Source organism: Terrapene carolina, unplaced genomic scaffold, assembly GCF_002925995.2.
Source record: "Terrapene carolina triunguis isolate 2854851 unplaced genomic scaffold, T_m_triunguis-2.0 Scaffold31, whole genome shotgun sequence".
Taxonomy (NCBI): Eukaryota; Metazoa; Chordata; order Testudines; family Emydidae; genus Terrapene; species Terrapene triunguis.
In genome coordinates, this window is record NW_020664382.1 from 1933460 (window position 1) to 1947126 (window position 13667).

Here is a 13667-nt window from a genome sequence, read left to right on the forward strand (position 1 = left end):
CGCCTCCTCCCCCCCACCCCCCCAGCTTACCTGCTTCCCGCGAATCAAATGTTCGTGGGAAGCAGGGGAGGGGGCGGAGTTGGGGTGTGGGCGGGGCTGGGGGCGGGGCCGGGGCCCGGTGGAGTGTCCTCCTTTAGGAGGCTCCAAATATGGTAACCCTAAATTAGCAAGACCCTATCTGACTCATTATCTCCCCTAAGAGCTTAAATTTTTGACCCGGGCTACCCAGGATAAACAACCATACTTGCATTTAAGCACAATTTCAATGCTGCTGTGGCCAGACTGGATTTATCACACAGTTTGCTCTGCCACTGTAAACTGGTTTTAAACGAAAAGCAATTTAGGCCAGAGCTATGGGCCAGAACACTGACTTTTTAAAAACTTGGCTAGAATATAGTTAGTGGCCAACAAATGTGAATGGAGCCTATATGCTAGCTTGGTGTGCAAACAGTGTACGTAGAGACTGTGATTAAACACAGTGAAGACAAACCCCCAGCTGCTAAACTTTCCCTGTGTATATGTGGCCATTGTCCTACCTAAATGAGGACAAGGCCAACAGCTTTTGTCTTGTGTGCACTGTGCTGGGCTGGCCTCTTCAGACACTGGCTATGCTGCCTTGCCACTTGAAGCAGGCTAAGAATATTGCATTAGCTCCAATTCAGTATGGCTTTTGCCTATTAGCTGGGAGCCATTGCCAAAGTATTCTGCCCTGCCTTAATCAGGCATGTGTTGGCTTGTGCTGCTGATGGGCTCCACCTGCTGCTGCTCAAGAGGTCAACAAAAGGCGGCATTGAATGGGAAGTGCTCTGGCACTTTCCATTCAAAGTGCCAATGAGGAAGGAGCAGGATGTGAGGTGGAGCTTCTTTTGTCCCATTTTCCTGGTAAAACCCATTGTGCTGAGGGACCTGATTGTGACATGGGTAGGGTTAGGGTGTGGCTACTGCAGAATCTGTTCCCATCCAGCTTCAAGACCAAGCCATATTTTAACTAGGTCAGATTTACCATGTTGTAACCGGGTTAGTTTGCATGGTTGACTTTACAGTCTGGATGGGACCTCGGGTGCTGTTTTGTTATAGCTGTAAACTGTGCTAGCTACAGCCACTTCTGAGAGCTGCTGTTAAGCATTAAATCTGCTTAATGTGGCTTTGCTTCACTGGACTGGTATGCACAAGTCTGCAGGATTGGGGTCTGTGTGTGGTTAGGGGCACATCCCCTGGGAAAGAGGACAGTGTATTCCTTGGCAATAGAAGAAGACAGACCCCCATCTCCCAGATAGGGTCAGCTGTCTCTTGTGCTCCATTTTGTTTCCTTTTATTCTGGTTGTCTCATGCCCTCATTAGGGAACAAATTTGTTCAGTTAAAAATGGTTCTTCTGTAGACAAGGCCCTAGCTTAGATGTAACATGGTATAGGGCACTTAGGCCTGGTCCACACTAACCCCCCACTTCAAACTAAGATACGCAACTTCAGCTACGTTAATAATGTAGCTGAAGTCGAAGTACCTTAGTTCGAACGTACCGCGGGCCCAGACACAGCAGGCAGGCTCCCCCGTCGACTCCGCGTACTCCTCTCGTGGAGCAGGAGTACCGGTGTTGACGGCGAGCACTTCCGGGATCGATTTATCGCGTCTAGACAAGACACGATAAATCGATCCCAGAAGATTGATTGCTTACCGCCGGACCCAGAGGTAAGTATAGACGTACCCTTTGGTGGAGTGTTGCAACTGTTCTAGGCCAGATTTTTGCCCCCCCAGGATCAGTGTATGGTGTGGACCCTCTGTGCAAAGAGCGCTCTCCTCTCTTGTGAGAAGGGTTGCCAGCCACCTCCATGGCACTCTGCGATTCCTAGGAAGGGAGAGAGAAGATTCTGCGGGCTCAGGATCTGCATGGAGAGAGGAGACAAGAAGTGGGTAGCCCTGTTTTGGGTGGAAGCCCATGGTCTCCTGCACCAAGTGGTGTCCTGACATGGTAATTATTAGGTCAGAATAAAAGAATTAAGATTAAAATAGGCCAAAAAGTTGCAGATTCAATAAAAGAGAACACCAAAAAACTTAAAGGGTAAATTTGGTTAGGTATACTCAAACAATTGCTTAGGCTTTTTTATTTTGTGTTCAACTGAAGTGAAAATAACTCTTAGAATTGGCAAATTTGCTAGACCTGTTTTGTTTGCAATATTGGATTAGGCTAAAGGACTGTCACTTTCGTTTACTCAACCTGCTACTGCTTTTATTCTCTCCAGGAGCTCAGGAGTTTGGAGAGAAGCAATATTCAAATTTCAGATTTAAGGAATCTGAAACAATAAATAAAATTGTCTCCTGGTCCGACATGGGGAAATCTCTTAACTTAATGAGTTTTCAATAAATTGGTCTTCATATTTAATATTATACTTCGCAATTGGATAACATCTTTCATCCAGTGATTTCAAAGTAGTTAAACAATTAAATGGATGCTCTTAACTTGAAAAATGTGTTTGTAAATGAAAGTTGCATTTGTATTGATTGGTTAAGCCTTTCAAAGCTGATGCATTTCCTAGCTAGATCTTAAAACCTCAGCCTGTATTAACATCTTTTTAGATTGTTACATTGGATATTCATTTCTATTCCTCACTGTTTCTTTGCATATTGTAAGGTGAAAATATATGAAGTCAGTTTCACTTTCAGGTTCTCAGTGCTTCAGTGTTTGCATTTCCAACATTTTGCCGCAATGCCTTCAAAAAAACTTGACAACTAGGCTGCTGATGTGCTGAGATCACAGCCTATAATGCTGATCAATACTGTCTCATTGTTTACTTGTAATCCTCTGTCTAGCTAATTATCTGTTGTCACTTAGGCCAGGTCTACACTACAGCCCTGTATTGGTATAACTCAGGGGTTCTCAAACTGGAGGTCAGGACCCCTCAGGGGGTCACGAGGTTATTACATGGCGGGGTTGCGAGCTGTCAGCCTCCACCTCAAACCCCACTTTGCCTCCAGCATTTATAATGGTGTTAAATATATAAAAAAGTGGTTTTTAATTTATAAGGCGGGTTGCACTTAGAGGCTTGCTGTGTGAAAGGGGTCACCAGTACAAAAGTTTGGGAACCACTGGTATAACTACTGTTGCTCAGGTAGGGTGACCAGATGTCCCAATTTTATAGGGACAGTCCCGATTTTTGAGTCTTTTTCTTATATAGGTTCCTATTATGCCCCCTCCCCTATCCTGATTTTTCACATTTGCTGTCTGGTCACCCTATGCTCAGGGGTGTGAAAAATCTACATCCCTGAGCTATCTAGTTATACAGACCTTTTTCTCCCCCCACCCTCCTCACCTATTTGACTTTCTTCTCTAAAGAGGGGAGAGGACCAATGGAAGCCCAAGCAAGAGCACCAAAAGAGGGTATGCACCAGAAAGAAGTAAAGCAAGCTAATCTGAAGGACTAGTGGTGGACAAAGCAAGTTTATTAGCCCTGTGCCTAGAATGGCTTTTATATGGGGATATCCGAGGCAAAGGGGAACAAACCTGCAGGGAGAAATCCAGAAGTTGTTATATGCACTTGTTTATTGAAGATATCTCATTCCCATTCTAGGTTGTGTACGTAAAGGTCATGAAAGGGGACTTTGTGACTGAATGTATTGGTATCTGACTCCTTGTGGTGGATTCTGGGGGAAAAGGAACCTTCTCAGTTAACGCGCCCCCCCTGCCCCTCCCCCCTCCACACATCCTACAGTGGGATCCTCATAGTACTAAGAAACATCCTACTGGTAGAGAATGCTGCATTGTTGCTTGGATGTAAAAGTCAGCTTCATGAAAAAAGCTCCTTTCTGTCAATCTCTGCTGAATGTGTGGGTATACGTTCAATGCTCATGTAATACTCCTTGAGAAGAGTTGGAGAGAACCTAAATGCCCTAGCTAATGTTCTCTCACTTACCTATAAAAGGTTCAGTCTCCCATCTTTAACTACCTCTAAGTTTGGGGGAGGGGGGGTTAGTTACAATGCCATAGTGAGCCAGTATGGTCAACAGTGTTTGAGTCTGCCAGTGTAGAATGGATTGAGAACTATATTAACATGAATGAAGGAATCTTTTTGGCCGCAAATATGTGGTAGCCCAATAAAAAAAGTATTATCTACCTTGTCTGCATTCCATTTTGAGGGTCAATAAGATGTTAGTAATACCATATATTCAACCATAAGTGTCCTTCAAAACCTTGTACTGCTGAAAATTGGTGGAAATGAGCAGCGGAAGCCGCACGTGTCAGAAGTGGGTACTGTCACATGACACAGTTGAAAGGATTAGTATGTAAAACCCAGATTTGAAAAGATGCTAGGTAATTGTCCTGCTTCTAGATCACTGCTCAGCCAGTGACAGTTTGTTCTGATGATATTACTTGCTAGAGAGTTGTGTGGTGGAATTCTTTGTAAATGGGACGGGTCTCTCCTTGCCTGAGAGCATTCCAGCTGTTTTGCTCAGGAAGTTGTCCAGAGATAATATCTCCATTAATTATTATTATTAATGGAGATATCCTATCTCCTAGAACTGGAAGGAACCTTGAAAGGTCATTGAGTCCAGCCCCCTGCCTTCACTATCAGGACCAAGTACTGATTTTGCCCCAGATCCCTAAGTGGCCCCCTCAAGGATTGAACTCTCAACCCTGGGTTTAGCAGGCCAATGCTCAAACCACTGAGCTATCCCCCTGTCCCCGCTTCTTTCTGACTTCCCTGTGGATCACTATCTATGTCTGGAGTAATAGTTAACTTTGTTTAGATTCCTCTCAGGAAATGCATAACCGCAAGGATTACTTGGTCAATGTTAAAATTGTATTCCTCCTCAGAGTGCAATCCTTGGAGCATAACAAAACGAGATAAATGCCAATATAGAGGTTCTCAAATGGCTTTCATACTGACTACAATACCAGGGAAATAATCTAGGTTGTCTTTGTAAGAAGACTGGGAGGGGGGACTTACAAAACTGAACAATGGGTTATCAAGTTTCTTCAAATCACTGCCGATCACTTCTGGTTTTGATCAGCCCTTGTGGGAACATGTCAATTAACATCTGGGTCTGTCTCTTGTGTGTTTTTGAGGGAGGGTCTGTATTGTGATAGAGGAGGCATTTGACACAGCCTCATTCCTTTTGGAGTGGGTTGCAAAAAAATAAAATTCAAAGAATGAAGTGACGTCAGAGTTGATACCTCTAATTGATATCTTGAAAAAGATCTTTAGGCAAATCAGATACAAGCTTTTTAGGTATGCCAAAGGTCCAAGTTGTTAGAGTAGACCTTTAAGCAGTATGCATATTTATCTAATTAGCTGAAGCTAGCCCATCTGCTAGTACACCTCTACCTTGATATAACGCTGTCCTCGGGAGCCAAAAAATCTTACCGTGTTATAGGTGAAACCGCGTTCTATCGAACTTGCTTTGATTCACCGGAGTGCGCAGCCCCCCCCACCCTCCGGAGCACTGCTTTACCACATTATATCCGAATTCGTGTTATATCGGGTCGCGTTATATTGGGGTAGAGGTGTATATTCTTCTGATACAGTGCATTCTGCTGGGGTGGTCCTAGTTACAGAACACCGAATTTAAAAAAATATAATTTTGAGCAGTACTATAAAATATATACTAACTGGAATTATGTGAGAGAATCCTTAATGGAAGCTCATTTCTTATTCTACCCCCACTAGTGACCAGCATGTGGGGAGACAAAGCAACACACAACACTGAGTAGAGAAGATCATTGTGGTGGGATAATGATTGATCTCTCAAGTTGTAATGTAGACTATTGCAGCTGATGGGGGTAATAATAAATTGGAAATAGTCTTGTGCCCTTGGATTAAATAACATCAATTAGAACATTGTTTCTTTACGTAGGTGCATTTAACAGTGGTGGTGTTCCCCAGCAACTTGTACTGAATGTCTAGCTGAATAACTAAGAGCATGTATAAAAAAACCTCTTGATGGGTTTAAAAAATTTAAATCCAATTTATATAACTCACACACACATTCTCTCTCTCTCTCTCTCTCTCTCTCTCTCTCTGCAATAGTATTAGCACCTGGATATCCAGGTGATAAGTACTTTACTTTAAGAACACTGAGGATTGTATTCTGAAAGTGCAAAATTTGATGGGCATTCAGAAAGAAGGACTAGTTAAAGATCTCTCATCTTTGACTGCTGTTATTGAAAAGAAATTGTTTGGATTAATGGGCTAACTATAAACACTGCCCAAGATTTTCAAACTGACTAATGATTTTGGGTGCACTGAGAGACCCTTTTAGGCACTTTATTTTCAGGAAATGCTGAAATGCACCTACCCTCTGAAAATCCTTTAGGGCTTCTCAAGTTGGGCACCCAAATCCACTAGTCACTTTTAAAAAAACATTTTGAGCACTAACTATACAGGGAGGTTACTCTCATGTAGGGGAGGAGGTGGAAGGCAGAATCTTTGATCTTGCTGTAACTTCAGCCCCCTTCATAACCAAGAAACCGCATATTTGTGAATGTGTCTCAGTGGCTCCATTTACATGGTTAAGTGGTTGCTGGATGATTCTTGCTAACTCACCACCTTGGAGTGTTCAGACAGATTTTACACCTCTTAGACTCCAAAGCTAGCTCAAGCCTGATGAATTATGCTGGCTATGTATGTGGCTTGAGGGCAAGGAGTTGGTTGTTCTGTTCATGGGAGCTCCCTTCCAGCATGCCAAAGAGCAGCCTCCGTGCTTGTCTACAGAGGCAATTATTTCAAAGGAAAATTGCTGAAGGCAGCAACAAGAGCCAACATGGATAATAGAGGAGAGGTTCCTTCCTCTCACTCTGGCTTTTCCTTCCTTCGTCTCAACCCCCCCCCCCCCCACCCACACACCCCCCCCCCCTTCCTCTCTCCCCCCCCCCCCCCCCCCCCCAAAATCTCATAGCCAAGTTTTTAGAATTGGAATTCTATTAGGTTAGTGTCCTTCCTGCTAACTGCGAGTCACTCAACAGTACCACACCAGATTGTTATGTCTGCTAGACAGGATTTTGAGTTACCAGCTGCATCTTTAATTTTAATGACTGATGTTGATTCACATACATTTCCCATGAACGACCCAATAGAATTTTTTCCTGCCCCAGAGTGTGGAGAAATACGTCAAGATAAAATGTTAAGATCTTCAATTGAAAAATGCTAAAGCCTCAAGGCTTAGTTTGTAAGTTGATGGCTAGCATCTGAAATGTGTTAAGAAGCATTGTTTAATTTTGTAGCGGATGTTTATCTTGCTTGGGTCCAGAGGCAGATTGACCATGACAGGGAGACCCCCAAAATGCAGGACAAATATCTGACAACCTGCCCATGAGTCCCGGCCAGTGGCGCAGCAGGGCTCAGGCAGGCAGGCTACCTGGCACATCTCTGCGTACCCCTGGTGTGGGGGGGTGCACTGCTCCTGTCCCAAGCAGCGCACGGAGACCCGCTGCCCCCTCCCCCCAAGGGGCACGCAGAGACGTGCCAGCAGCAGGGGTAAGGCGGCTCCCTGCGCACACTGCCTCCCTCACTCTATGCCACACCGTTCCTAGAAACAGCTGGCATGTCCCTGCGGCCCCTGGGGTGTGTGTGTGTGTGTGTCTCTCCGTGCATTGCATCACTCCCGCCCCGACCACCGACTCCGCAGCTCCCATTGGCCAGGAACTGCTGTGGGGGTGGCGCTTGTAGGGAGCAGAGCACAGAGACCCCCCGGTCCTGTGGACCCCACCCCCCACCTAGGAGCCGCTGCCAGAGGGGTGTGCTGGTCTCTTTGGGAGCTGCGCCGCCCAAGGTAAACGTCGCACCCCTGACTCCTGCCGCACCCCAACGCCCTGCCCTAGCCCAGAGCCCGCACCCGACACCCAAACTTCCTCCCAGAGCTCACTGAGAATGAGAGTCACATGGCTCACTTAGCTGAATGCTTGGTTCAACACAGCCTTATAGTGTGATATGCTGGACAGTGTAAAACACCACCTTTTACCTTATTTTTGTTTTTGTTACGAAGTTGATTCATAAAATCAGTGGGTAAATACTTGGAGCACAGTAAGTGTTCAGCAGATCATCTTGATTTTGTTAAACTGGTTTCATAGCGTAACTGTCCTTTTCCTAGCAGAATAAATTCCTCTAGCACAGAAGAGGATCATTAAATTCCTACTCTAGAAGAGTAGTGGGCTAGATCTTGCTCAACTCCATACCTTTTTTCAAATTTTACACGGTTGCATTGGCAGCTATGGCGTTTGCTGTGGAATTCCATGGAACTTTCCATTCCTTGCACTTCAGATCAGAGCATAAGAAGTAGCAAAGTTTCTTTGTGATTTTCTTTATAAGCTCTATCAGCACTTAACTTTTCTGAGTAGTAGTTGAATCATGTGATAAGTCAGGTTCTATATAATAGCTTCATAAGGTGTGCAACACACTTAGGACCAAATCATCGGATCATATAAATTGTGGTATTTTTCAGTTAAAGTCAACAGACCTTTGCTGACTTCCATCAGCTTGGGATCTGGCCCTGGGCATTTATCAGACCTGCTGGTTCTAATTGACTGAAGTGACGAACCACACAAGAATTAGGGTATGTCTAAACTGCCCATGTTACAGCGAGGCCACGCTGTGACATGGGCAGTGTACTCATGCTTTATCACCAGGGGAGAGCTCTCCCAGCGATTTAAAAAAAAAAAAAAAAAAAAAAACCACCCCACGTGGTAGCTTTATTGCCTGGAGAGCGGCTCCTGGCGATAAAGTGCTGTCTCTAATGGCGCTTTTCAATGCTAAAACTTTTGTTGCTCAGGGTTTGGGTGTGGTATTTTTTTATTTTTTCCCCCTCTCTCCTCCCCCCCCCCCCCCCCCCACCTGTGAATGACTCTAAAGTTTTAGTGCTGAAAGTCACAGTGGAGACACAGCCTTAGTAGGAATTTTCTGCATTTTAACAATTTTCAAAGTTTTTAGTGCAATTTTTTTGTAAACACTTTTTATTAAGTCCACGTTTTCATTGCATTTTAAGGGGAAACTAGTGCTTCACATCCACCATGCTGAAGAACCAAAATGCAGAAGTTTTACCTATTCTTGCATTTTTTTTTTATAGCCCATCTTCCAAAATGCTTCATAAAGGTTTTAAGAACATAAGATGTTTCATTTAGACATTACTGAACTCAAACTTTCACTCCTAAGTGCAGCTAAAGTCCTCCCAACTTGGATAGCTCATATGTTGCAAGGGCTTGCATGGAACAAGAGCTTCTGATGATATATGACTTTTATACCTCTTTTTGTTGCTTGGAGAACAGAAGCAACCTGGTTTTATTGTTACCCATGAGCCAAAGTTGCACAGTCTGTTGTCCTATTGTTAATTTTTGGTTGTATTCCTTCCTAATAGGTGATCCTCTCTATTTCTGGTTCTGTCCTTTATATAAAACTTAGAACGGGGGCCCTTGTATTGTCAGATTTGGTCTTAACTTCAGGTAAACAAATATGAATGACTAGATTGTGAAGTCAGCAGTAAGTCTTCTGCCTTGTTGCTTGCAGTGTGGGATCTTGTTCTGGGAGGTAGTGAATGGCCTCAACTCCCATTTACTTTAAAAGGAGCAACTCATGGGGTCAGACCGCACATGGTTTGTGAATAATGCTTGTGTTACACAGTGTGGCGACAAGTCTGGATACATTAGATACTTGCCCAACTGGGCCTGCTAATTTAAAATGAAGGTCAACATTTTTAGTGCTAGCTAGAGCTGGAGGACTGTAGTAACAAACTGGACTTGGTCATCTAATTGGAAAAACTCCCCTCTCGAAGGAACTAGTTTGAGGCTTTTGTCCCCAGACCTAATATAGCTTTGGTTACTTATGTGTAGCAAGGCAATCTGAGCAATCTTGTCCTATCACAATTAGAAATGAGCTTGTCTTATGATTCACAAAAGGCTAATGATTTTAATAGCCAAGAGGGTTATGATTCTGGTAAATCTAAGCATTAAATGTGCTCTGTTTAAAAGCAAGTGCTGTGCATGTAATCAGTGGACAAATGGACTTAACACTAATTGTGGATACTGGACATCATCTGAGGCTCAACCAAGTAAGGATTACTAACAGCATTATTCAGTGCTGTGAGCTAATGTGCGAAGGTACTTTGTCAGAACGAGGTAACTGTTTGTATGAATGTCTTGTGTATGACCATTGAACCCTGTATGGTATGTTCTATTTCATCTAGGGAGCGTATAGAGCTATTGGAAGAAGCCAAGAAGATGGAAATGGCAAAGTTTCGTTACATTCTTCCTGTGTATGGCATCTGTAAAGAACCTGTTGGCTTGGTCATGGAATACATGGAGACAGGATCACTGGAAAAGCTCCTGGCCTCAGAACCGCTGCCATGGGAGCTACGCTTCCGAATTATCCATGAGACAGCTGTGGGTATGAACTTCCTGCACTGCATGTCCCCGCCACTACTCCATCTGGACCTCAAGCCTGCCAACATCCTGCTGGATGCTCATTACCATGTGAAGGTAATGTCTGGGGTGTACCCCCTACTTGAGTGTGCTTTTAAGTCTCACTTCTGCCCAACAGTATCTTTGCATGACTTCTGCTGATTTCAAAGGGAGTTGTACAGGTATATGAGAGCAAAACTGTGCCCAGAGGGTTCAAAATAAATACTTCTAAGCCTGATTTGTACCATGTGAAACCTGCTTTTTGGGTTTAGTTAGTAATCCTCTCTTTTCCCCTGCCCTATTCTGAAGTGTTGCACAACTGGCTCGGTACAGGCTCAAAGGTCTCCCTCTGAAGAAGAGACCAGTTACAGTAGATCTAGGGCTCGATCAGTTAAAAAATAGCAGGGTCAAAGTTTAGTAGAAAACTCTGGCTTTTAGGTCTTTAGCAAATAGTTCACTCCTGTGATGGGGGATAAGGCTATAAACATGGAGGGAAAAGGGATGTGGCCCTTGGAGGGATGACTTCTAAGTCATTTGTGTATGTTCCAAGATCTTCCACAGCACCCACTTAGCAGCCCTATTCCATCTGGGGCCTCTCCATGCACACCCAAGTCTAGTCAGTATTAGCAGGCTTCGGGCTGGAATCCGCAGGAATGACTGAATTCCTGGAGGTGCTCTTTCCCCTCCTCCCCCCAACTGGTTTGCTAGGAGTTGATACTGTGAAAAGTGAACCTCCCATCATACCAGCCACACCCATCATAATGTTCACTCGGAGGTTTTCATGGGCTTAGTGTTAAGAAATTCTTCTTTTGCTTAATTTCCCACTCATCAGCCAAGTCGTGACCATTTGAGGTGGATTTTTCTAGTCCTGTCATCCACTCTGTTAAAAATGTGGGCTTTCTTTCTGTTTGGAATTTGAGCTCAGTGCTTGTTTTCTAGTTTTGGGCCCGATCCCACCCCTGCTGAAGTTGGTGGCAAAACTCTTATCTTCAAGGGTGCAGGATTTAGCCCCTTGTTTGGTGGTCACGTGTATCTTGTATCGAAGTGGTGACCTGCTCCCCCAAATGGATAAACAGCTTGTTCTAGTCTGTCAGCTCCTTTTGAGTTCTTTACCTTGGAATGAACCCAACTCTTAAATGGTAAATAAATAATTACAAAGTCATTTAAAAGACACGCTCATGCACAGCTCCTTACTGTTCCTGACCGAAGCAGATCTTTGTCTATATGCTGCGAACATGAGTGGTGCACTGGGCCAGCTCTGTATATGTTCTAGCTGTGGTGGAATAGGGCGTTGATGTGCTCTCTCACATTGCGGTAATCGGCCTCAGTGATCTCTTCAAAGGTCTCCTGCAGAAGCTGGGCATGCACTTGCACAGGTTCCTTGGGAAAGCTACTGTGCTCCTTGTATCAGTCAGGCTAACATGTCCACGCCACTGTTCCATGGCACACAGGCAAGCTGCATATGGGCCAGGGCGGAAGCCGCATTGCAGTAGAAGACCCTCCCTTGCTTCCCAGGTAACCCTCAGCAGCGAGATATCTTCCAGGACAAACTCCTGTGGAAAATGTGGGGACAGTGGTCAGTATAGGGGCCCCCCTGCAGCTGTTAGCTTTCCCCAAGGCACAGAAACCCAGAGGACAGTATGGCCATGAAACAATCAGTCCCTCTTGCCCCTGTACTTATTCACCATTTTGGGGCTCCTGTGGGTTATGTGCGCTCACTTTGGGATGGGCAAATTCTGCTATTGTGTAGACTGTGCTTGTCTTTAAGTATGGGCGAATCATTGCTCTGTCTGGTGTGAACAATGTTGCCTCTGTTAAGTGTTGCATTTTGGCTTTAGAGATGCAACCTTGAGATCTCAGCCGTCCTTGTTATCACTGGCCGAAAGACTCCAAAGAATGGGAAGAGGTGCTCTGTGAGATAGCTGCCCATAATGCACTGCTCCCAGTGCCGCAAATGTGGCCAAGCCAGTGCGCTTGCAGCTGACAGTGTGAACACACTGCAGCATTTTCCCTACTGCGCTCTCCGAGGGCTGCTTTAACTCACAGCGCTCTACATCTGCAAGTGTAGCCTGCCCTGAGTGAACAAACAGTTGCAGGCTGCAAAAGAAGAGTAGATTCGTGTTCTGGGGGAAAAAGTTCTTTACAAAGTATGTGTCCTTAAGCCAGGAAACAAAACAGCTCCCAAATGCAGTAAATAGGAAATGTTCCTGTATGTCCTTCCACTTTCTAAAATAAAAACCACACCTGTCTTTACAAGCACAATATTTATTTTAAAAATTCTATGCAGGGATGATAACTTCTGTGCAGCCCTGTTGCATTAGTCATCAAGTGGATGCTTTTGTACAATAAAGTTGTCTCTGGGGTGTTGCATAGTATTTTTGTTTAATTTTATTATTGAGGCATAATTAACAGGGTGGTGTAAACCACAGCCGGAAACAAATGAATATAAGAAATCTATTTCAAAGAGTTCAAGGTGATGTCTTGTCTTGTCATCTTTAAATAATATATTTATGGTAAAGCTTTGCTAAGCATTTTTTTTTTAGTTCATGCAGTTATTTACAAGTATCCTAAAGTTAGAGATGGAAAAGACCCAGTAGATCATCTAGTCCAGTTCTCTGCTCATGCAGGACTGTTTTCCTATACTACTTTTTCTAGTGTCTTGTTCAGTTTCAAGCAATGGGTCTTTCCAATACTTCCATTGGGAAGATGATTCCACATATTAATAAGCTTCACTATCAAGAATCTTTTCCTGATATTCAGCCTATATTTTCACTGTCTTAATTCTGACCCATTACTCCTTGTTGTTGTTCCCACTTGTACCAATCTAAATAATTCCTCTCTCTGCTTAGTGTTTGCCCCCTTCAAATATAGACTGTAGTCTTTGTCTCCACTTTTCACTTAGCCAAGCTAGACATAATTGGCTCTGGCAATCTTTCTTGATAATCTTATGATTTGGACGGTTTGAAAGAACTCTTCTCTGCATTCTCTGTGATTTTTCCAGTATGTCTAGTAATTAGGTGCCCAGGAACAAATGCAATATCTCAGATGCTGCCATAAAGAGCCATTCGAGAAGATCTGATGCCTCTTCATGTTCATCCATAAAGTGCATTGGCCTCTTGTGCTGCAGTACCTACTCTCAACTTTCTCACAGCTACTGCTCCTAGGTCTTTTTCAGCATTACCGCTTTCCAGGTTTCTCCTCCCACTAAATATCAGTTTCAGATCACTTTCCCTGGATGTACTAGTCCTTTTCTTTTCTTTTCTTTTCTTTTCTTTTCTTTTCTTTTCT

General features: G+C 44.0%; 1 protein-coding gene across 1 annotated transcript in view; it reads left to right on the top strand.

The window, feature by feature from the left end:
• The window catches only part of LOC113406562 (receptor-interacting serine/threonine-protein kinase 4-like), a 36640-nt gene that overhangs the window by 5974 nt on the left and 16999 nt on the right, over positions 1-13667 (top strand). Inside the window, exon 2 of the mRNA XM_026651875.1 lies at positions 10166-10457. Within this exon, the coding sequence (XP_026507660.1) occupies positions 10166-10457 (292 nt within the window). The remainder of the gene's footprint in view (positions 1-10165; positions 10458-13667) is intronic.